The sequence below is a fragment of the Triturus cristatus genome, chromosome 7 (genome assembly GCF_964204655.1).
Source record: "Triturus cristatus chromosome 7, aTriCri1.1, whole genome shotgun sequence".
In the NCBI taxonomy this organism is placed as follows: Eukaryota; Metazoa; Chordata; class Amphibia; order Caudata; family Salamandridae; genus Triturus; species Triturus cristatus.
Window position 1 is genome coordinate 158,256,942 of NC_140590.1, and position 24,366 is coordinate 158,281,307.

At 46.6% G+C, this 24,366-nt stretch overlaps 1 protein-coding gene across 4 annotated transcripts in view; it reads left to right on the top strand.

Moving 5' to 3' along the window:
* The window catches only part of HAUS5 (HAUS augmin like complex subunit 5), a 343,036-nt gene that overhangs the window by 277,133 nt on the left and 41,537 nt on the right, over positions 1-24,366 (top strand). For all 4 annotated transcript variants that reach the window (XM_085615894.1, XM_085615897.1, XM_085615895.1 and 1 more), the window contains one exon: positions 10,214-10,349. In XM_085615894.1, coding sequence (XP_085472020.1) covers positions 10,214-10,349 — 136 coding nt within the window. The remainder of the gene's footprint in view (positions 1-10,213; positions 10,350-24,366) is intronic.

Here is a 24,366-nt window from a genome sequence, read left to right on the forward strand (position 1 = left end):
ATCACAGCCTTAGAGACTGCCATTTGCTGTTGGGCCATAGCAGGGTCAGTCCCCTCAGTTACTGCGGTGACATGCAGAGCCTCCACATTCAGTTGGATTACTTCTATTTGACGCCAAAGAGCCATGAGGGGACAGATAATACGTAAAACCTGGATCTGGCACGCTGAGTTTCAGTCGCACATCTACCAAGCCTAAATCTTATTCTAAACAGCAGATAGTTCTAAACTCACCCAGTTTCCGACCTGCAGAGGTACCAGTTTTCATCTCTAGTGGTGCCCTCCCTCAAATCCACTAAAGTTCCTATCTCCACATAAAATATGGGGAACAGGCCATAATGCTAATTCCACCTCTAAAAAAATCCAGGATACCTGAGTTGTCTGGAACTGTAGGGTCATACAATAGACATAAGGTGAAAGCCCCCATATTATATCGGCATTCTGTTATTACCCATCTTCTGTGTCTGTTAACTAAATTGCGGCTGAAATCACATAGCTTACTTTGTATGAGGATAGCGAAACTCCCTAGTTTTCGTGTCCTGTGTGGTGCTTGCTACTAACGTTAAACCTAGTGTTCTCTTCCAGGGAATCCTCATCAATAGTCATAAGCACTGAATATTCCCACCCATGCGTGGGGACCCCGGAAAATATTAGAAAATATATATATAAAAACAAATAAATTTAGCGCTCCTATATAATATTATAAGAAATGCAGCCTAAAGATACAAAATCAGAACCTAATGCACGTGAGTTTCACTTTTGCACCAAAGATAGAAAGAAAAGAGGACAAGGATAAATCCGACAACTCTTTAATGAACAGTAGAGAGCTGTCCTGCAAAACAGAAAGCATTGTTAGCCCATAGGCTGCATTGAGAACTTTACATCATAGAAAATTAAAGCAATTGCAAGCATAAACTGACACCGTGCCTTTAAGGCAGCCATGACCCCCTGCGTCTAATCATGCCTCAGGGGTGACAGGTCAGTTGTTCTTTCCAGCTCCTTCAGTCAGGACCCTGGATGTTCAGCTCTACAGATTTTTGGCTTTTTTGTGTGTCACTGTTTTGCCGCAGTTAACTTCTGTTGTTTCGACATTTTACATCTGTTGAAGTAAGGAGTTACCCTTTCTCTTAGTATTTGGCTTTTTTTTCATTCAAGAGGATGCCTTCTCATTTTGATCCTTGTCCCTCCTGTGGCAAAAAGAAGCCTAAAACAGATTCCCATTCTGTTTGTATCCTCTGCCTTCCTGAGTCTCATTCCCCTGACACCTGCCAACACTGCCAAAAGACACACTCTCAAGGAGAGAGAAAGAATTCTTCCTTATGGAGTCTTTGAGAAGAAAAGGTCTTCTACTTCCAGAGGCATATCTCCCGTGAGGCACAAGGAGCCCAGGTCGACTTCCAAAAGTAAGGTCCCGGTCTGCTGTTCTTTGGCATCGGGCTCGGCGTTGAAAATGCCTCCAACGACGAAGAAATCTGCTGCTGCAGCCCCTTCGTCGACGAGATCGCCGTCTAATATCGGGGCATTGATCGTCGTTGAAATCTTAACATCTACGTCATGCTTCAATGTCGAATCCTCCTTTGCCGTCAACCCGGAGATGGTCAACGTCGAGGAGTCATTCTCCATTGGTTCCAACTCATTTCCCAACGTCAAGACATCGCTCTCAGTCCTCGCCGTCGTTACGGCATTCAACATCGAGGTAAAGTCCTCTGTATTTGTAAACACGGCGGCGGTCAGCGTCAAGGCCTCGATCAACCAAGATGGCGTCCAGAAGAGGGTTGATGTAAAGAAGACGCTCCCCATCCCCTTCTCTCCTAACGACATCAAGGCTTTGGTCTCTGTTGGCCAGTCTACTCCCGACGTCGAAGCCCCAGTCTCTGTCTGCGGGGTATCGATTGACGTCAAAACAAAAGTCTCTTTCAACATCAGCACTTCAGTCTCTGTCGGCAACTCTCCTCCCGACGTCAAGAACTAAAGCTCCTTTAGTGGCGTCTCAAGTCTTGGTAACCATAGCCGCTCGCCGTCAAGACCCTCCCATCTGTTGACATCGAAGCACCGCTCGCCTTCAGTGAGGCACCGCTCAACGCTAAAGAGTCTTTTAGAGACTTCAGTTTCGTAGGCAGGTTCTCCTCAAATACCGCTCTCCACGTTGAGAAGCTCCGCTTCTTCATTTCCTGAGCGGTGAGCAAAGAAGAGCACTCTGCAGGCTACTGCTCTTCCTGCGCTACTAGAAGAAGGACAGAGACCTCCTTCATTTCATCTGTTTTCATGATGGCTCCTTCCAGTACACCACTGGTAAAAATCTACCTCTGCGCAGATCCAACAGCCTCTGGACTATCCTAGCCCTCTCCACAGATCTCCTCTGGCTCTTTTGGTGCAGGCAATGGATCGTTCCCCTACCACTCCTTCCAGGGGTCGACAACTGGACCGGACTCCATCTTCATCAGGTCAGAGGTCCACTTCATATAGCCACCACAAGAGGCATAGATCGCCGCCTTGGTCGTCCTCATCTACACACTCTTCCTAGAGGGACTATTCTCCCACACTAACGGACAGTCCCCCCTCCAGAATTTCGCCGGTGGATGACATTAATACTTTTCATGATGTACTGGCGAGAGGAGCTCAAACCTTAACTATTGAAATGTCTGGCCCTCAGGTATCAACTTCAGTCATCTTTGAGACTCCTCGATCCACGCGCCCCCAACCCATCCGCCAACTACCACAATGGGCAATGAGGCCACCCATATTCTGAGTGATAGCTCCCGTTTCCACCTCTGCAATGCCCCCCTCCCAAGCCCCCTGCCCCTAGCTGTCAGGGTTTGAATCCAAACATTTCTTTCGGGCAAGATGGCGAACGTGTAACGCTGCTGCAGGCCGTCTTATCAATGAGCTCCGTACGGATGGTAGTTTGAGAGGCGGGCTGTGGCTCTCCTGTGGAGTCATGTGAGGGAGCTCCGGCTGGCTCTTGGGCATCAAGATTATTCACCCAGCCTGGCTCAAACTGGAGATCCAGACTGTGTGTCTAACTGATATAGCTGCACTCGGGCGAGTAACGTGGTCCGCATTCAGGCGATTGATAGCGTTAGGCTGGGCGCTGTCTGATTCAAACGCACTCGAAACATGTCCCCAAAGAATGCCAGAGTCACCTGTGATAGAAAGGAGAATGCAGCACCAGGAACCCACGCAGTGCTGGTACCCGGCAGACTAAAGCAGGATCTGGCCAGCGGGGCACTGCGAGTCGACCTAGGCTTCCCTAAGAATGTATTTGTGCTACTTGGGGGAATGGGGAACAAATTGAGCCGCCTAGGGTGCTGTGCTACTAACAGCCTGGTGGAAGATTGGTAAGCCAGTGGTTCGGTGTTTGAGGGGAGCTTTGCTAACATAGATCCTGTAACAGGACAAGCAGGAGCGGCTGAGTATATGAGCTGTCTTTAAGCATGGCGGTTTCTGACACGCTGAGTCTTCAAAGCAAAGAGGACTAAGCTCCATTAATTGGTGAAGGTACTGGGCCTATTGTCCTAACTCAGGATAAGCTGAACAAGGGAGACTTGTTCGTCCGCAGGGAGAAGGCGCAAATCTTTCAGAATTGCAGAGTTAAGGTGATAACGACCCCAGAGGGTACAATTCCATAAATAAATAGACCCTGGACCTTTCTCGGGTTGGAGGAGATACGTTTTACTCCCTCACTGATGAGTCCGAGTCTACCGACCTCGCCCCAGATCGAGCAAGGATGAAGATGGTGCCTCCCTGTCTGAGTCTAGTGAAAGTAGCTTTTCCATGGCACCTGGGGGCCACAGTGACACTTCGGAAACAACAGAAAAGCAGGAACCCCTTGCCGAGTGCCGGAGAGCCTGGCTTGCTACTAAACAACAAGGCGCGCTAAAGTTGGTGTCTAAATCTTGTGAAGGGATTGAGGAAAACTCAACGCCATGGAGGAAAGAGCAATGATAGTAGAAAACTGATGTGGGGTTCCTTAAGGGACAGGTTGAAACTGTGGAAGGACAGATGTGATATTTCGTGGAAGATCAAAGACTTTGAGGATTGTCAAGAACGATTCCTCCAGGATAAAAGAGGGAGTCGAAGGCAATGATATTAGAGCATTTATGCTCGATCTCCTTAAAGGTGCCTTTCTAGAGCTTGCATCCTGGGACTGGGGGACAGTGTGTGCATAGATTTCCTCTTATGCGCTAAAAGCAGGGCCACTCTAATGGAGCAAATGAGTCGTTCTAGAGCTGGAAATTTCCTTCTCAGGTAAGCTATCTTTGAGAAGGCCTGCCCGGATGTCCAGCGGTGCTTTAGTGGTCTCATTATTTGTGCTCCCTAATTTTTGCCATGTCACTTTGGCGCTCAGATTGAGGTTAAGCGGTACAAAAGGGGGTGGTGATGGACGGAGCATCAGAACCAATCAAACACTCACACCCAGTCAACAGATATGGGTTTGATCCATCACCGTTCTTTAGCCCACTCTGCCACCCCAGTTCAGACATGGCCATATGCAAATCAATCTGACCCTGTGCCTCATGGGAACAGTCCAGCCCGAACTGCCAAGCCATGCCTTCCCTGGACCGGAAACAAGCTTCCTAGGACCGGTTTCTGGCATTTCAGCCGTCTTCAGCCAGGCTTGCTTGAATCCAGTGGCAAAGTGAGCAAGGGACTCACGTCTGAGCATACCCTGCCAACTAATGGCGAACAAAGCGGTACAAAAGGGGGTGGTGATTGACGGAGCATCAGAACCAATCAAACACTCACACCCAGTCAACAGATCTGTGTTTGATCCATCACCGTTCTTTAGCCCACTCTGCCACCCCAGTTCAGACATGGCCATATGCAAATCAGTCTGACCCTGTGCCTCATGGGAACAGTCCAGCCCGAACTGCCAAGCCATGCCTTCCCTGGACCGGAAACAAGCTTCCTAGGACCGGTTTCTGGCATTTCAGCCGTCTTCAGCCGTCTTCAGCCAGGCTTGCTTGAATCCAGTGGCAAAGTGAGCAAGGGACTCACGTCTGAGTATACCCTGCCAACTTATGGCGAACAAAGCGGTACAAAAGGGGGTGGTGATGGACGGAGCATCAGAACCAATCAAACACTCACACCCAGTCAACAGATCTGGGTTTGATCCATCACCGTTCTTTAGCCCACTCTGCCACCCCAGTTCAGACATGGCCATATGCAAATCAGTCTGACCCTGTGCCTCATGGGAACAGTCCAGCCCGAACTGCCAAGCCATGCCTTCCCTGGACCGGAAACAAGCTTCCTAGGACCGGTTTCTGGCATTTCAGCCGTCTTAAGCCAGGCTTGCTTGAATCCAGTGGCAAAGTGAGCAAGGGACTCACGTCTGAGCATACCCTGCCAACTTATGGCGAACAAAGCGGTACAAAAGGGGGTGGTGATGGACGGAGCATCAGAACCAATCAAACACTCACACCCAGTCAACAGATCTGGGTTTGATCCATCACCGTTCTTTAGCCCACTCTGCCACCCCAGTTCAGACATGGCCATATGCAAATCAGTCTGACCCTGTGCCTCATGGGAACAGTCCAGCCCGAACTGCCAAGCCATGCCTTCCCTGGACCGGAAACAAGCTTCCTAGGACCGGTTTCTGGCATTTCAGCCGTCTTCAGCCAGGCTTGCTTGAATCCAGTGGCAAAGTGAGCAAGGGACTCACGTCTGAGCATACCCTGCCAACGTATTGCGAACAAAGCGGTACAAAAGGGGGTGGTGATGGACGGAGCATCAGAACCAATCAAACACTCACACCCAGTCAACAGATCTGGGTTTGATCCATCACCGTTCTTTAGCCCACTCTGCCACCCCAGTTCAGACATGGCCATATGCAAATCAGTCTGACCCTGTGCCTCATGGGAACAGTCCAGCCCGAACTGCCAAGCCATGCCTTCCCTAGACCGGAAACAAGCTTCCTAGGACCGGTTTCTGGCATTTCAGCCGTCTTCAGCCAGGGTTGCTTGAATCCAGTGGCAAAGTGAGCAAGGGACTCACGTCTGAGCATACCCTGCCAACTTATGGCGAACAAAGCGGTACAAAAGGGGGTGGTGATGGACGGAGCATCAGAACCAATCAAACACTCACACCCAGTCAACAGATCTGGGTTTGATCCATCACCGTTCTTTAGCCCACTCTGCCACCCCAGTTCAGACATGGCCATATGCAAATCAGTCTGACCCTGTGCCTCATGGGAACAGTCCAGCCCGAACTGCCAAGCCATGCCTTCCCTGGACCGGAAACAAGCTTCCTAGGACCGGTTTCTGGCATTTCAGCCGTCTTCAGCCAGGCTTGCTTGAAGCCAGTGGCAAAGTGAGCAAGGGACTCACGTCTGAGCATACCCTGCCAACTTATGGCGAACAAAGCGGTACAAAAGGGGGTGGTGATGGACGGAGCATCAGAACCAATCAAACACTCACATCCAGTCAACAGATCTGGGTTTGATCCATCACCGTTCTTTAGCCCACTCTGCCACCCCAGTTCAGACATGGCCATATGCAAATCAGTCTGACCCTGTGCCTCATGGGAACAGTCCAGCCCGAACTGCCAAGCCATGCCTTCCCTGGACCGGAAACAAGCTTCCTAGGACCGGTTTCTGGCATTTCAGATGCCAGAAACCGGTCCTAGGATCAGATCACACCCAGATCTGTTGACTGGGTGTGAGTGTTTGATTGGTTCTGATGCTCCGTCCATCACCACCCCCTTTTGTACAGATTGAGGTTAAGGCAGCTGATAAAGCCCTTCCAAGAGGCTGGGGCAGAAGCCTTTTTACTAGACCATGCCTGTTTGAAAAGCATCTTTAAGGGCAAAACCAGAACCTTTCCCTCAGAGATTCAGGCCAAGGAGTATTTGACTAGTGTTGCTCCACAACATCAACTTCAGTCTCTCCAGGATTTTTGATTGAATTTTGCGGAAATGATTTGGATGATTTGGGTTTTAAGTCCATATGTACTTTGTTGGAGGGAGGGAGGAAGTGGGTCCTTCTATCTCCTCCTTATGTGATTATGAAGTTGCTTAGATATGCTCATTATGATTTGTAGTGGGGGGGGGGGTCGTTTTTACAGAGATATTGGATGACGTCTGCTCTTGTGCCCCTTAAATTGATTGCTGGTCTAATCACTATTGTAAAAGAGAGGAACTTTGGGTGCTTTATGGATTGATCCCTCCTCTCTCTGAGAATCCCTCAGGACTTGGGGGGGGGGGGGAGGGGTTGAAGGGGAGTTGTCACCCCTTTCTTGTTTGTCCCCTTTATATTTCTTACAGTAGCTCCTCAATTTGTGAATATCCCCAGTGTAGGAAAGAGCCTCTTTTGATATGGTTAGCCCCACATGTTGCCTGGTGTATGATGTGATTTCGAATTGAAAGTGCACTAGGATCCTGCCAACCAGGTTCCCAGTGCCAGATCTCTTTCCTAAAACAGTACCACGATTTACACAACTTCAGCCACCCCTGTAAGTCCCTAGGAAATGGTACCCCTGGTACCTAGGGCATTGATGCAGTAGTGGGTCCACTGGGGTTGCAGCACATATTGTGGCACCCCAGATGCACCTCACCAAGACAATGCAAGGTGCAGGCTGTGTGCCTTGTTGCAGAGAAAACCGAAGAGCTGACATGGCACACAGCCCAATGTGCCTACCCCCCTACACTGCTTGAGGTATAGGTGAGACACCCCTACTGCAGGCATTACAGCACTAAGGCAGGGAGCTCTATATCCCTTGTGTGGCCATATCTGTGTGTACAGATATGACCCTGCAATATCTGAGCCATTCTTGGATTTTTTAAGTGCACAGGGAAGCCATAGAGAGTAATTGATACTTGTCATTACTAGTGTGAGGCCTCCAAGAATCCAAGAGCTCCTGCAGCCTTCTATAAATCGCAAAAGAACTCCCTTGGAGTGTAGGTACCGCTTCTTCTGCAGCCGCAGGCACCGAACAGCAGAATCCAGTTCATTGGATTGCTGCTCCCTGGCGACTGACGCAGCACTCGAACCAAGATAGGCACACCAGCCCCGGAGGATCAAATGTAAAGTGAGAAGATTCCAGAATCCACTGGAGCCATGCTACTCCAGTACCTGGGATACTGGACCCTTGGCTGCATTCCTGAGATGAAGAGTCCAATCTGGACTGCAACTGCCCAAGAAGTAAGCACCCGTCAAAGGATGTCTAGAACCTTGAGACCCACTTAGTGAGCGGCCCAGCTGTCCCGTAATCTCCTCTCCAAGTTGCCTGCTCCTTACCGCGAGGACATCTTGATATGCGCCGCCCGGCTGACCTATCTGCTTTCCATATTTATAAAAATCGGTGTTAGTTTATAAATTGGTCTCTGATTTATTCTTATGTGCGTGTGTATCATTTATTGTCTGAGTATAACAAATGCTTAGCACTACCCTCTGATAAGCCTAACTGCTCGCCCACAGTACCACAATTAGAGAGTTAGTATTCTCTACTTTTGCATCTGTATATCAATCGGGCCTCACTGGGCTCTGCACAGTGTACTTCATTTTAGTGCACTATATGGAGAGCCAGCGTCTTACACCCAGGCCCTGGATCCAGTAAACGTAAAAGCAATCCTTGTGCATGGCAATAGATGCCACAGTGCTACTTTTCGTCAACATCGCTCCGTTCCTGTAAGTGATGATTGGAACTGCATATAAGCGCTAACCATGTGCACTGATGTACGTTTCTGTCTTCCCATGCCTTCAAACATGGATTCTGAGCTTCACTTCTCATTTTCTTGACTCTGTGAATTTTAATCTTCCGGGCGACCTATCCCCCTGAAAGCTGGGAAAAAATTAGAGGAAAGTGTTGCTTCACAGAATCAAGACAAAGAGGAGCAGAGCTCTAGATCCGCATCTGAAGGCATGGAAAGAAAGAAATGCAGCCTTAGCTCTAGGAGAATGAGCCCACAGACTTCTGGAGGCTACTTCGTAGCAATGCATAGTAGATCTTAATACAGAGGACTATCCAGTGTGAGATGGTCCACTTCTGCACTGGTTAGATGCTCTTTTCCCCAGAGAACCCCACAAAGAACTGATTGTCTGCCCGATGTTCCTTAGTGTGATCGATGTCAAATCTGAGTTCACTCTTGATGTCTTTCATCCTCTTTTGATGGTTGAGGCGGTGCAAAGAAGATCATAAGAGTGATGGCTTTCCTGATGTGAAAAGGCATCACCACCCATGGTAGGAACACTACTTGAGTGTGTAACCCAGGTTTGTCTGAAAAAAGGTGGTATAATGGCAGATGGCATGGGGCGTGGTGATGAGGTTACCTGCCTATCAAGACTTGCCATCAGTGCAGAAGGGACAGGTGTGCCACTGAACCTCAGCTTGGAACCTCAGACATCTGGAACTTCTCCTTATAGAGGCTAGAAGACCTGCTACACGCAAGTAGTACACCACAAAGTGGAACAGGTTAATCTACTCATGTAACTGGGAACGACTTATGGACCGCAGGACAAGGAATTCTACTAGTGCCTAGTATCTCACTTACCTTCTAGATAATCACTTTTCTTCACTTCCCTTAAAGTGCTCCTCTCGGCCACTGTGGGAATATACTAGGGGCACTATGGGGAGAAGCTTCTTCAGTACACCAGCCTTCAGAACATTCCAAGAGGAAGCAAAGCGAAGACGTAGAGCGGTCGTCCGCGAAGCTGGGAAACCAGGTTCGATTCTCGGCATCCTGTGATTCTGGACAAATCACTTAAACTCCCCGTGCCTACCAGAAAAATGAATGTGTCCGTCTGTAAAATAACTGGTGCTCATTTAAAGTGCTCTGATACCTATAGGTTGCGTTTGCGCAATATAAACCCCTCCCCAAAGAAAAGTCTGCGTTCTCGCGCATCTGGAATCTAAATGTTGTAGTAATACCACTAAACAAATATCCCTACTCTTAAGATGTGGCTCAAATACTAGATAGTCTTCTTGATCGTCATTACGAGTTAGTAAATTAAAGGTAATCGCAACAGAGGAACCTTGCCTGCAGATTGAGAAGGACAATGTGGCAATTAGGACAAACCCATACTTCCTCCCAAAGGTCTTTTCACACTTCATCGTCAATCAAGCCTTTCAGTTATCTGAGTTTTTATTATGCTTTTTCTTAATCTCCCTCATTTTCTCTCCAGTCACAATTTTGCCTTCGCACACGCACTCCAGGAACAGGTCAAAGTTATACTATTACTCATTCAGTAATCTTTGATTAATCTTTTCTCTTTTTCTTTCCAGGCAGCAGACAAGATTTTTATGCATTTGTCTGATCTGAAGGCAGAGCAGATGAGGTTGCAGCAGCAAGTTATTTACTGTAATGAGAAAGTGAACAATCTAAAGCAGCAGATATTGTCGCAGCAGCCAGAGGCACAGGGTAAGGACCCTATGACTAACAACTGTGCAAACAGAGGTTTTTCCAGGAGCTGTGATGCAGTCAAGTGTGATAACTATAGTGCACTCATTGTTCGCATTCCCCCCTGCATACATTGTAATGGGTTTGCAAGCTAAGGATGCCCTTTAACTTACAATTTCCATTGGTCTAAAACCAACAAAAGCCCTTCCACTAACACAAACTGCCATATAATTACAGCATGAGACTGCCTTCCCCTAACACACAGTCAAGCAGATATAATGATGAGTGGGCAAGATACTGGCAGTCTCTTGCTAGCACTATAAGATGCAAATTCTTAACCTTAAGCAGTAAAGAGTATAGAAAATATTTGTTTCAGGTGTGAAAATTACCTCTTTAGACACACTCGCACAACTGAAATCAAAAACAGATTAAATCGCACGCTAGTGCTCAAAAGACTTTCGTGAAAGTAAATCCAATGTTAAATAATGAGCGACGCGATCGAGACAAGCACACTTGCGTGGCTCTTTCACACTTATAGAATACAATAAGGAAGAAAAACATGAAAATCAATCAAAAAGTTGAATTACTCTATTTTCAAAATGAAACTAAACTGCTTGTAAGAGACCACAAACCCTTATTTACAGCAGAGAATTGAGTAATCCATTCCTCTATGATCAACTTGTATTTTATCAAAATAATCATTGAAAATCATTGCTTGAACATCAAACCAAAACATAAAAAAAAAAGAGTGCCGCCATCTTTTTCTAGAATTAAATCGCCCATAGTCACTTGCTTGAATTATTCCCTGTTGTGAGGCTTGGTATCCTTCTTGGTAAATGTAAAATAGCAGTGATAGGAAACACTCAGTTAAACATTTCACCTAGAGGAGCCAAAATCCACAGAAGAAAGCTATTGGCAGATTTGAAAGGAAAATTGATTGAGTTGACCCTCCTCAGCGGAATGGCCAAATAGTAAAATGTGAATCTATGAATGATGCCAATGTTGGAGAACTCTGTTCACAGGTGGGAAACATTTCCTTCTCCATCACAGGATCTTTCAAAGATTGACATACTTGAGTTATAAAAAGCACTTTTTCTCCTGCTTCTTCATGATCTCTGTCTTGGCTCTTGCGCTCCTGAATATGTGGTTCATTCTGAGGATTATCATATGGCATTCAAGTCAAACTCCCCTTGTCCAGTACTCTTATCTCAAGAAATCCATGCACTTTTTTTACTATTGTATTTCTTTATTCAATTGAATAACAATAGTACAATGCAGAATATGGAACCTCCTCACCGGTGAGTGAAACTTCATTACACATCACTTTCGCTCAAATTTATTTTTCGAAAATTCTTTATTAAACATAAAGTTGGTCCATCTGTACAAACAGACAGCAAGTATATGACTTTTGGCAACATTAGGAATAAGAGGCACAGTAGTAAAGACACATGGAGCAGTTTATAATCATAGCACCAAATAAACCCCATGTTCATTACTCTGTTATTGTCTCCCTCCTGCCCCCACTCCCATCTAGTTCCTATATTTCTCCCATGGGGTCCAGATTTTTTCCCATTTTTGGGGGCAACCTTTACTTTCATTTACATCTCTTTCAGTGAGTCTACACCAGTCCAGATCTAGCTTCCAATTGATAAGTCTCGGGGGATCCTTCGCCCCCCTTGACCTTGCAATTTTTAGTTTTGCCACCCTAAGGCCAGCATAAGCCAGGTCTTTGTGCACGCGGGCCACCTGGTCCCTCCCGTGACTTCCAGTAAGTGCCAACACGCATCCAGGTGAACCAGCATGCCCACCAACCTAGCCATCACCCCAGCAACTCCTGCCCAATATCTTTGAATCTTAGGAAATGCCCAGATTATGTGAAATAAGGTGTCTCTCTCCCCACATCTCCTGGCGCAAAGGTCTGTGTCAAATCTGCCTATCCTGTGTTGGAGTGTTCTGGGAGTGAATGTCCTTTGAAGGACTCTGAGTTGAATTAGCCTGATTCTTGCCCGTATGGCTACCTCCCTAGGACTCTGGATCGCTTCCTGCCAATCATCCTCTTCCTGCAGTCCCATGTCCGATTCCCAGGCTTCTCTTAGCTTGCCCCGGGGGTCTGGGAGATTGTTCATTAACTTCCGGTATGTGAGGGAAACCGCTCTGTCAGTCATGGGGTCTCGTAGTAACTGATCTTCCAGTGGGGAGTAGTCGGGCAGCGACTCTCCCTCAGGCACATGGCACTGTAGGGCATGCCTCAATTGCATATATCGAAACTACTCTCCATTAGCCATTTTATATTCTGTCTGGAGATCCACAAATGTGACCATGATCCCATTCTGTAATATATCCCCTAGGGTGTCAATGCCAATAAGGCTCCATCCACGGAATCCCTCTAAGCATCCCACCTCACCCAGTGCATCACTTACCTATAGTGGCGTGTGTTGCGTCAATTTAGAGTCCCACCCTACTAGCTTAGTGACTGCGTGCCACGCTCCGACAACTGTTAGAGTATGCGTTACAACAAACAAATGATGGACGGAATGCTGACAATGCAGACATTCTCCCCCAGTCAAGAGATCTGGGTTAAATCCATCGTTCTTTTGCCCACTACACCACCCCAGTTTAGACATGGCCATATGCAAATCAGTCTTGACCCTGTGCCTCATGGGAACAGTCCAGCCCGAACTGCCAAGCCATGTCTTCACTGGACCGGAATCAAGCATCCTAGGACCGGTTTCTGGCTATCAGCCGTCATCAGCCGGGATAGCTTGACTCCAGTGGCGTAGTGAGCACGGGTCCCACGTCTGGGAATACCCATCCCACTTAGGGCGAAAAGCGTTACAACAAACAAATGATGGACGGAATGCTGACAATGCAGACATTCTCCCCCCAGTCAAGAGATCTGGGTTAAATCCATCGTTCTTTTGCCCACTACACCACCCCAGTTTAGACATGGCCATATGCAAATCAGTCTTGACCCTGTGCCTCATGGGAACAGTCCAGCCCGAACTGCCAAGCCATGTCTTCACTGGACCGGAATCAAGCATCCTAGGACCGGTTTCTGGCTATCAGCCGTCATCAGCCAGGATAGCTTGACTCCAGGGGCGTAGTGAGCACGGGTCCCACGTCTGGGAATACCCATCCCACTTAGGGCGAAAAGCGTTACAACAAACAAATGATGGACGGAATGCTGACACTGCAGACATTCTGGAGTCAAGCTATCCTGGCTGATGACGGCTGATATAACCCAGATCTCTTGACTGGGGGAGAATGTCTGCATTGTCAGCATTCCGTCCATCATTTGTTTGTTGTAAAACTGTAAGAGTATGAGCAGGTAGAGACGTCACTCTTTTCCTGCAGTACAGGGCCGCCAGATAACCACTGCACCCCCTTTGCATATTGGTCAACTCTGTATGCTGGTTCAGCGTGAGGTGCAAAAGCCCAGCCATTAACGTTAATTAGTTGAGCCTCCAAGTAGTAGCTACGAATGTCTGGGACCTTCAATCCACCCTCATAGACCAAACCCCCCCATTGAAGTTTACGTAAGGCCACATGTGACTTGCCACCCTCCCACATGAGGCTGCACTATTCGCCCTCGATTTCCCGGAAAAAGGTATCCGGGATCTTGTGGGGGGTGGTTTGCAGTTTATAAAGTAGTCGTGGTAAGGCCATCATTTTAAACAAGACTGCCCTGCCCATGAGGGATATCCATAGCCACCGCCAGTGTGCCACATCTCTTCGCAGTCTCATCAGCTGAGAGTGGATATTTAATGTTGGAAAGTCTTCTGTCGACTTTGTGATCCATATTCCTAAGTATTTCAATTTGTTGTGCTGCAGTAGGGACGTGCAGTCAGCCGTAAGAGGCAGGAGTTCTCCAGTGAGATTAAAAACAAGGGATTTATCCCATTTTATATGGTATCCAGAATATGTACCAAAGAGTACATGTTGATGAGTCTGTGGAATGTCTGCCTCGGTCTATGTGCGTATAATAATACATCGTTGACATATAATGAAATGTGCTCCTCCCACCCACCCCCAACATCGATACCTCAGACTAAGGGATCTCCTCTGATCCAAGCCGCCATTGGGAAGATCGGGGAGAGTGGGCACCCCTGGCGCGTACCCCTGTGAAGCGCGAACGATCTGGAAATCGACGCATTCACCTGAACGCAGGCCCTTGGGTCACAATAGAGGAGGCGGACCCATGCGCAAAAATTCAGTCCGAAAACTAGCCTAAATAAGATCGCTTGCAAATTAGGCCACTCCGTTCTGTCTAATGCCATACGGGCATCTAGTGACAGTAGTGCTGCTGGTTCAATTGGATTTGCAGCCAAAGCATGCATTACACCATATAGTTGTCTGAGGTTCGACCTGGTACTTCTCTGGGGCATGAATCCAGATTGGTCAAGGTGTACAATGGTGGTATGATGGGGCTAAGCTGGTTTGCTAGCACCATTGCCAGGACCTTTATTTCAAAATTCAGTAGGGAAATGGGTCGATAGGAACTGCACAGTTCTGGGGGGGTTTGTTTTACTTTGGAATGACCATGATTGTGGCCATTCTCGGGTCTACTGGCAGGCTCCCGTCTTTCAGTGCAGCATGGAACATATCTAATATCGGTTTCACCACCCCAGTTGCCACACATTAAAATAATTTTGCAGGAAGCCCATTCAGGCCTGTGGCCTTTCTAGACTGTAGGTCTTGAATGGCCTTCTCTACCTCCTCCTTTATCAAATCTTGATCTATGGCTTCTCTGGCCCCTGTAGAGAGTGTTGGAAGAGAGAGATCCCCAAGCAATTCCACACTCTTTTTCCTGTTAGTTGCTGATTGGTATAGCGCTTCGTAGTAGGTTGCCTAATAGCAGCATAGCTAATTCTTCATTAATTTTTATGTATAAATACGTTTGTCTCATCGCTTTGAATTATTAAAGTGCTAATGCTATTACAAAGTAGCTTATACCAGATTTGACAGGTGTTGAGTACAAAAAAGTTTGTACCTTAGTACAGGTTGTTTCTTCTTAAATCTTATTTTTAGAACAATACTCATATGGTTTTTCTAATTGCCCTTAGTTAATTTAAAGTGCTTATACATAAATAAAGTGACTCGTGCCAAATAACATCAAAAACATTAAGCTGTAAAATTACTTCTAAATTCTTATGACACAGTTGAACAGAATACATATTTTGAATTAACTGATGTATAGTCTAATTTGCCTTTTGCCATAATTGATTTAACCCAATGTTGCTCTCATAGAAAATAATGTTAAGTCCTCACTAGTATTGAGCCCGTTTGGTAACTTGGAGTCCAGCTCGAGAGTAAATTTAGATTCAAGTCAATATTCTTTCTCTGTTGCCTCCTCCTCTTAAAACTGGTACTGACCCTATCACAAAATATTTAACCCCTTCCCCGCTCATGACGGAGCCGCTCCGTCATGAGCCACGGTTGCCGTGTGCTCATGACGGAACGGTTCCGTCATGACACGACCGTTGGCGGCCGCTCCGCCTACGCGGCGCTGTTTCCCCGCCTGTGCGGGGGGACAACGCAAATGGGCGGAGTCATGACGGAACCATTCCGTCATGAGCACAGCTCAACCGTGGCTCATGACGGAGCGGCTCCGTCATGAGCACAGGCCCACCGCGCTGCCCCCCTGCCCCCCCCCAGCGCTGCAGCGGAATGTCCGCAGCAGCGAAGGGGTTAATATTACTTAAATTGTTGTTGTGGACCAATTTGAAGTGTTGTGCAACATGATAGGATGAATCAGAGTTTACTATGGCCCTGAGGTGCTGTAATAATCTGCTGTATACTTGTAGCTTAGTGCCCCCTAAGTATTTTAGGTCACATGAGCACCCAAACACATAAACGGCAAACTCACTCCTGCATTTGTAGTGACCCCTAATACTTACTGGGTTTTCTCTGAATGCTGACTTGTGAGCTGTCATATTGACGCTAAATTTGCATGCTCGACATGAGCTGCATTAAAAAAATCTATTTTGGGGGGTGAGCCAGTTAGGGCTGGATCCTAATTCTACTACTGACCGGAGTTTCTCCTAGATGGAGCTCGCCTAAAAGTCAGGGTGGATTTTTCGGGGAGGACTTAACCCAATGTGATATCTGTAAGAACTATGGGCCATTGTTTATTGATAATTTATCTTATTTGCCTCTCCTGTTAGCTAAGAGTGGTGGCGAGCCTGATGTTATCGGTTTCATCTGGGGCCATAGGATCACTCACAAAGTTATGTTGAGTACTGCTCGGGACCTTAAAAAGACTAGACTCCCTGGGTTTCGCATTGGCTTTTCCTTTTGCTTGATTTTTGGTATCCAGATCATAACCTCGCTCTAGAAATCTATCAGTTACCTCCTTCTGACACCGCACCAGATCATCCTCTGAACTACAGATTTTATGCATTCTGAGAAATTCCCCTTATGGAATACTTCTAATGAGATGTCTGGGGTGAAAACTAGTTGTGTGAAGGATCGAGTTTCCTGCCGTTTTCTTTTCTATGCAGTTTGAATTCCAATCAATAGTTTTTAAGATCGGATTGAACATTCAGGAACTCGATTACTTGGCTATTGATCTGTGCTGTAAACTCCAGATTCAAGGTGTTATTTGTTTTCCACAAACAAAGCAACACTTTCCTCTGATCTCCTCCAGATGATAAAAGCATCGTCAAAAAACGCCACCAATTCAACTTATTTTATTTGTGACTATGATTCGCCTTAAGAACCTGCTCCTCCCACCAACCCACCTGTAAACGCACGGAGCTGGGGGAGAAGCAGACTCCCATGACGACCCCCCTCAATTGCTGGAAAATCTCTTTACCAAACAAAAAATAGTTATTAGTAAGACATACTTTGATCTTTTTAGCAGCATTGGGTTATGATTGTAACAAAAAATTGACCTCTTATTTAAAAAATGCTCAACCTTGTTTCTATGCTTGTGTATAATGAAGTGATATCTATTGTTGTCAGCATATATTCATCATTCCAGGCCATTTTGTGCATTTCTTTTTTAATAAGATCTCTCGTGTCTTTTATATATGATGGTAAGCTTGTGACAAATTCTTAAACTATAACCAACATGGTGAAAGATTTTCTCAGTGCCTTTCTTGCCGAGATGATTGGCCGCCCTGGTATTGGTGTAGTCCCTTTATGCACTTTGGGGATGAAGTAAATCACTAGTAACACCGGGAATTCATTGTTCAGAAACAAAAATTCATCCTTCGAAATCAGCCCTTCTTGCCACCACTGAGCCAGATCTTCTTTTACTGCAGATTTGACATCTCTGATTTCCTGTAGTGAAGATCTCCTGTGACATCCTTTATCATCTAAATGCCTGTCAGCCTCTTTGCGATATTCCGTTTTAGGCCAGAGTACCACAGTGCAGCCTTTGTCCACTTGGTTTACAGTGATTTCCTTGTTGTTGGTCAATTTTTGCATTCGGTTGTAATATTGCCTTTCCCGATGTTTACATTTTGTAATCTGTATTTATTTTTCAGTTGATCTTTTTTAATTCATCTACAGCCCGATCGTTAAAAATGTCACCCGCATCCCTAGGCATGATTGGCATAAATGTTGAGGCTGGTTTGAACGGGCTTCCGAGTGCTTCTAATATGTCAATGTCTGCTTTGCTCATTGCTTGTTGCGTGGACATGGACGTGTTGTGAGGTTCATCCTCATCCACTAGTGCTTGTAGTGTTTTCAGTGCTTCCACATCAGAGGCCTGTAGAACATTGTATTAAATATCAGGCATCTGTCTATGTTTGGGTGGCTGGTTGTTCGCATTTTTGAGTTTGAAGAATTTCACTAGCTTAAGTTTTCTTATGAGCTTGAATACGTCAATTCTGGTTTGGTTGTAATTAAAATTGCTTTCTGGACAAAAGGTAAGTCCTAGGGATAGCAGTTTTGTTTCCGCTTTAGTTAACTCTATATCAGTTAAATTGATGACGGTATTATCCTTGGCTTTTACTTTCTCCGCCACTTTTTGCCTTGCATTTTTTTTGCTGCTGTTAGCTCCTGAGTTTTCTCCTCGTTGTCTTCTTTGGTTTCTTCTCCACTTTGTTTGTGTTTTGGATTTCGGAAACGTAATATTTGCCTGCGGTCCTGTCTTTAAAAAAATTCATCTCCTCTGCCAACGTGAAATTAGTGCTGTCTGTACCCCAATTATTAATCACCAGCTCCCTGCCATCTGCGGAATCAGTTTCAGTCTGTATAGAACTTAAATCGGAGGCAGATGTACCTTCAATCGTGTGGATGGTATATCTCTCTCCGGTATCAGCGCGCCGAAATTGAGGAAGGAATTGCAGGCACTACAACTCCCATAAACAGCTACATTGACGTAAATAAGGGGCATGACATTTTATATTAGGAAGCTGTTGCCTACCAGCAGTGCAAACTTTTCCCTTATGCCTCTGAAGAAGGAATGGTCCTGAAACGCGTCAGGCACAGGAAAAGCTAATAAAGGCTGGTAACCTTCACCTTGTCTAGAGTGCGGCTCTATTGAGATAATATATATATATATTCAAAGCTGCAAAAATGCGAAGCACTCGTGGGACACGTTCAATTTGATGTTAATTGAGCAAATGCTTTTCGGCATTCCACCTTCCTCAGTAATCATCAACTCAGCCCCAAACATAACACACGTTTAAATGCCGTCAAGGGTAATCTCATTGGGGAAACACAGAAGCATGGCCAGCAAAGAGGGACTAACATAATCTCGGTCACAACTCCAGTCTCCCTGGCTGCCATGTCAGTGTGCGTTTTTTGTTATGTTATGGATACTTTTAAAGCGCGACAAATACCCGGAGGTGTCCTGGCGCTATCTAGAGGTCCTGAGGGTCAAACCTATCAAAGGAGCAGTGAGGCGGGGAGTCAGTCGTGCAGAAAAAGCCAGGTCTTAAGTTCCTTTCTAAAGGACAGCAAATCAGGCAGGGTTAATATGGAGCGGTAGAGTGTTTCACGCCCTAATGGCTCCATGAACAAAACTTCTGCCTCCCCCTCGGGCCTTCCTGATACGAGGGACCTGTCCCTGTTTAGTGCTTTCCGAACGAAGGCATCTGCCTGGAACATACCAATGTATGCGTTGCTTTAAAAAGTCTGGGCCTAGTCCATGCAAGGCCTTGAATGCCATGGCCAGCGCCTTAAAACGTATACGGCTTTTTATGGAAAGCCAGTGAAGGGATCTTCTCTCTGGCGCAACTGAGGAAAACCTAGAAGAGCCTGTAAGTAGACGGACTGCCGCATTTTGCAAGGTCTGTAATCTGTTCAATATGCTTTGCTGCGCATTTATATATAAGCCATTGCAATAATCCAGTCTTGTTGTTACTAAGGCCCTTACCACCGTATGCCTACTCTCTTGAGGGAGCAAAGGTAGCACTTTCTTCATCATTCTGATGGTATACCAGGTTTTGGATGTTAGTACTTTTATTTGATGTTCCATGGTGAGTTTGTCATCCAATATCATGCCGAGGTTTTTCACCTTGCTGGCTGGAGTTGGCAGGGTACCCATGGAGCTAGGACAACAGGCTGGGGTCCAGAAGTTGGAGGAATTGCCAAACAAAATGACCTCCGTTTTGTCCGAATTTAGTTTGACAGTTTTGGGACATCCAACTGCTCACAGCCACCATGCATTCCCGCAGACGCAGTTCCACATCCACCTCCCCCCCCCCCACCCCCGGTGTCAGTGGTACAACAATGTGCGTGTCGTCTGCGTAGGAGGTAATGCCAAATCCATAGTACCCTATAACGGGTGCAAGTGCGCTAACATACACATTAAAAAGGGTGGGGCTGATGATGAACATTTCGTTTTTCATATTCCGAGTCTCTCATAGACCATTGAAACATTCCATCTTGTATAGAGGGAAGAAACTGAAATGCCTGATGTCAATCACACACCGCATGATCCATGTAGTTCTTCGTGGTAAAACGTCCACTGTGTCACCAAATGACGGTGCTAATGTTAGCTATATTTCAGTCCCACGCCACTGACAAGGGGGTGGGGGGTTGTGTGTATAGATAAATCGATAGATAGATCTATCTGTGTGTGTATATATATTTGTGTGTGTGTATATATTTATGTGTGTGTATATATGTGTGTGTATGTAGTCAAGGGTGCAGCCTCTGTGGATGATCCGTGGGTGATTAGTGCTGTGATTTCCTATTAGTCCGCTCACCCAGCTAGTCGAACAGTGAAGATAGGAGGGGTGGGGGATATTCTGTTGCTGTTTTTGGCACAGGATCCAGATTAAGTGTTGGAGATTTCAGAGGGAGTGTTTTGCTGTAGGACAGGCACAGTTGTTTCCAAGTTCTGGAGTGGCAGTAGTTGGGGGGTGGGGGATGATCGGTGAATCACGAGCAGGCGTATTAACCCCTCTGGAGGGGGAAAGCACAGATCGGGTCTTGGGGCATAAGTAGGGTACCGTTGGAGCGGGTTAAGCTGGGGGGGAGCTTGGACAGTTTGGTGCTGTGTTTGGGTGAGGTGGCTGTGGAAAGAAGGGTTGTGAGATTAGATAGGAAAAATGTGTGTGTGGCTTCACTGATGTCTTTGGGATAGGTTTGGCATTTTGGGAGAGTGGAACTGGTAAGGGAGGAGCGATAGCCTGGTTGTTCATGATGTATTAGTAAGGCTTTGGTATACTTTATTGCAATTGATTGTCGACTTGACTGCACACCTGTCCTAATAAATTGTGGCCTTTCTCACTATATGGTGGTCTGTGATGTGTGTAACCCTGTCCTGCAGGAGTGATTGAAACACTAAAGACCACTCATGTTTAATTCATAGTCTCAGTTTCAGAATAGAATCATTTAAAATATTAATTAAAACAAAATCATTATTGTTTCTCATTTCTCTTAAAAAGCTATCAACCATTGACAAAGCAAATAGTCCTTGTTGGTTTTAAATATATTATAGCTATTGTGTTGTATCTGACTACAATACCAAAACGTTTTGAGACTGACCAAAATACAAGTCGAGTGGTACAGTGTGGAAATTGCAGAAATTTAGTTTGTGTTTAAACCACACCCTGAATTACACAGGCCACGCCCCTTTAGAGAGACCCCCACTTTTTACACCCCACTTAAAGCCCTGAATAAGGAGACAGGCAGGTTCCATAGGAGGGAAGCATTTATTTGTCATTCCCCAGAATCCTCGATTTAAAAAACCCCAAGCCTGAGCCAGTTACATCAGTCTGGTATATCTACCTCCTTGTGGTGCGTTAAACTTTCGCACTTGCACGTCATGACGTTGAAGCGACCCAGTACGCAGTGATGAAATTACAACTATAGTCCTTCCACCCGTGTGTAGGAAACTGGCTCTATATATACTACACCAAAATGAGGTATAGTGTGTATGGAGTCCAGGTGACCCCAGAGATAGGCAGAGGTTAAAGTTAGATAGAACCTTACTCTCTATTTGTGGTAGAGTGGTCGAGCAGTAAGGCAGTATCAGAGGACAGTGTTAAGCATTTGATGTACACACTCAGTCAGCAAATTAATTCACACACTTAAGAACTGAACTCTAGGCCAATTGTTTTTTTATAAAAAATATATACTGTTGTTTTATTTTTAGAACCAAGCAAGCCTGGCACAGGTAAGCATTAAATACTTAACAGTAATAAGTTGCTGAATGTAGAACAGTTTGAAAATGCAATAGGAATTGTACTTTGTTTGATTTACACGGGATGCAGTAGGTTGAAATACTTAGCAAATACAGTACATTTAAATGAATAGGCGTTTTCAGTAAATTACAGGTAAATTACTTTTTACGTTACTTTTCTAACTCAGTGCTGGATTCCTAGATTCAGCGCTGGGAAATTTCCTGCAAACAGGTAAGTAAATATGTTTTGGTTATTCGTGCGATTTTTAAAGAATATTTTTAGATTTCAAAACTCCACACTTAAAAACTTTTTGGAAGAAAATTGTCAATGTTATCCTGTGGAGGAAAAACAGGTTATCAATTCACAGGTAAGTTATCGACTGTGGGAGTTAAGGTTCTGGGGTTGGATTCAGGGGTCCCCCAGGATCAGTGATGCACCCTGGTTGCACCCTCAGCGGCACTAGGGCGGCCGGGGGCAGAGTGTTGAGGCCCAATGTTATGGGGGATAGGGGGCCTCCGGTTGGTGGCTGCTGGCAAGCAGGCCACAGTGTTGTAGGAGCAAAGCTCCTAGTGTTTAGGTCAGGGCAAATGGGGAAACATATTAGCACAAAAGGTGCACCCTCAGCTGCGCTATGGAGGCCGGGTGCAGGGTGCTGTTTCGAGGTCCGGTGCCCTGTTTTCAATGGAGAACCTCCGGTTTGCAAAAGCACTGCAGGCATGGAGACTAAGAACTTCTGGGTGCGAACACCACTCCGAGAGGTAAGTTGGGAAGTTAGGGGTTGGTTAGGCAGTGTCGGTTTGGGCACTCATGGTCGTGGGGCGTCAGGTGCAGGGGGGCCTTTTTTGGTAGGATCTTCTTACCAGCTCCGGGTCGCGGTTAAGGGGGCCTTCTGGATGTAGGCTGCAGGTGTCGGCTGGAGGCTTAAGGCAGGTCAGGGGTCGCCGGATCAGGATCGCCAGGGTCACCTCCTCGTGGTGTTTTTCCACTAGAGCTCGTGCCGGGTTCGGCAGGTGCAAAGTGGGCTGGATTCGCGGTCTCCGACTGCTGCCAGAGGTTGCAGTTGAACAAATCTGGTGTTCACGGGAGAAGCAGTCTTTGGAAGTGAAGGCAGGCAGGTCCTCCGGGGTTTTTGAGGTTGCTGGCTGCAGGACACACTGGGATTTCGCAGGAGCAGGTTCAAGGGGAGACAAGCCGGTAGGGCTGGGGCCAAGTCGTTGAGCGTCTTCCTCTTGTTAGCTGGCTGCCCGGCTGTTCGGTCCTTCTTTTCTTCTTGTGGTTTCTGGATCTAAGGAAGCACGTTTCAGGGTGCCTCCTAAATACTAGATTTAGGGGCGATACAGGTAGGTAAAGGGCAGGGACCAATGGGTCCCTTCCCTGGGGTGGATACACCCCCTATCGTGCCACCCTCCCGTGGGAGGGGGGCAGGAGCCTGTCCCTGGTTGGTTGGGTCCCCCCATCCTCAAGATGGTGAGGACTCAGAGTTGTGCTTCACCTCGCCTCCCCCACCTGAAGGGTGGAGTTGGCAGGGGTGGGCACACCTCTTTCCCTCACTTGTTTTTCCCTCCGGCTCTCCCACCCAAAGTGGGGGGTAGAACCAGTGGGGACCAGTCGCTGAAAGCAGCAAATGGTCTGGGGAGGCTCACAAAGGCGGCATGCCTTTGAAGCTTCCCCTTCGTGAACCCTGCCCATCCTGGGGGAGGAGGCTTGGCACCTCGTCCCAGGATGTGCATTGTCAGGTCCCAGAGAGCAGCAGGTTCTCGACCCAGGAGTCCAGAAACATGTCTGTTGGTGCCCTCCTAAGCAGCCACTCAGTCGTATCACTAGAAGTTGGTCGAGTTTGAGGGCATTTTACATTAAATCCCACAATGGCATCAGTGTGGGTTTAATGTTCTCAGAAGTTTGATACCAAACTTCCCAGTTTTCAGTCGAGCCATAATGGCGTTGTGGAGTTCGTAATTACAAACTCCCAGCACCATATACTCTTAATGGCAGCACTGCACTTACAATGCACAAGAATGGACTTGGGCACCGTAGGGGTACAGGGCTCATGCATGGTGGCGATATTTTATGAAAGAACTGTGTCCCATGACGGAGTGACGGGTCTCTTTTGGATTAAAAGGAGTCAGTGGTTTTATGTAGGCGCTTAGCAGTAGCGCCATTCCCGAGCGCCACCCGCGTTATTGCGCCAGCTGGCAACCGCAAGCAGGGAGTGAAGGTCATAACACTTGTTCTATATATTTTTTGTTCTAGGATGTGGTATAATAAAAGTCTTTGGGTGTGTATCAGTTTGCATGTCTCCGTATATGTGATAAAATAGCGAGTAAGCAAAGGGAACTCCCAAAAACATGTCCATTTCCTGGCAGGAATGAATTTCCGTCTGTCCCAAAACGGGCCCTTCTTCAAGTAAGGTATGAGGAAGGGATCAGGGGACGCCTGTCAGTTTCCTTCACTGT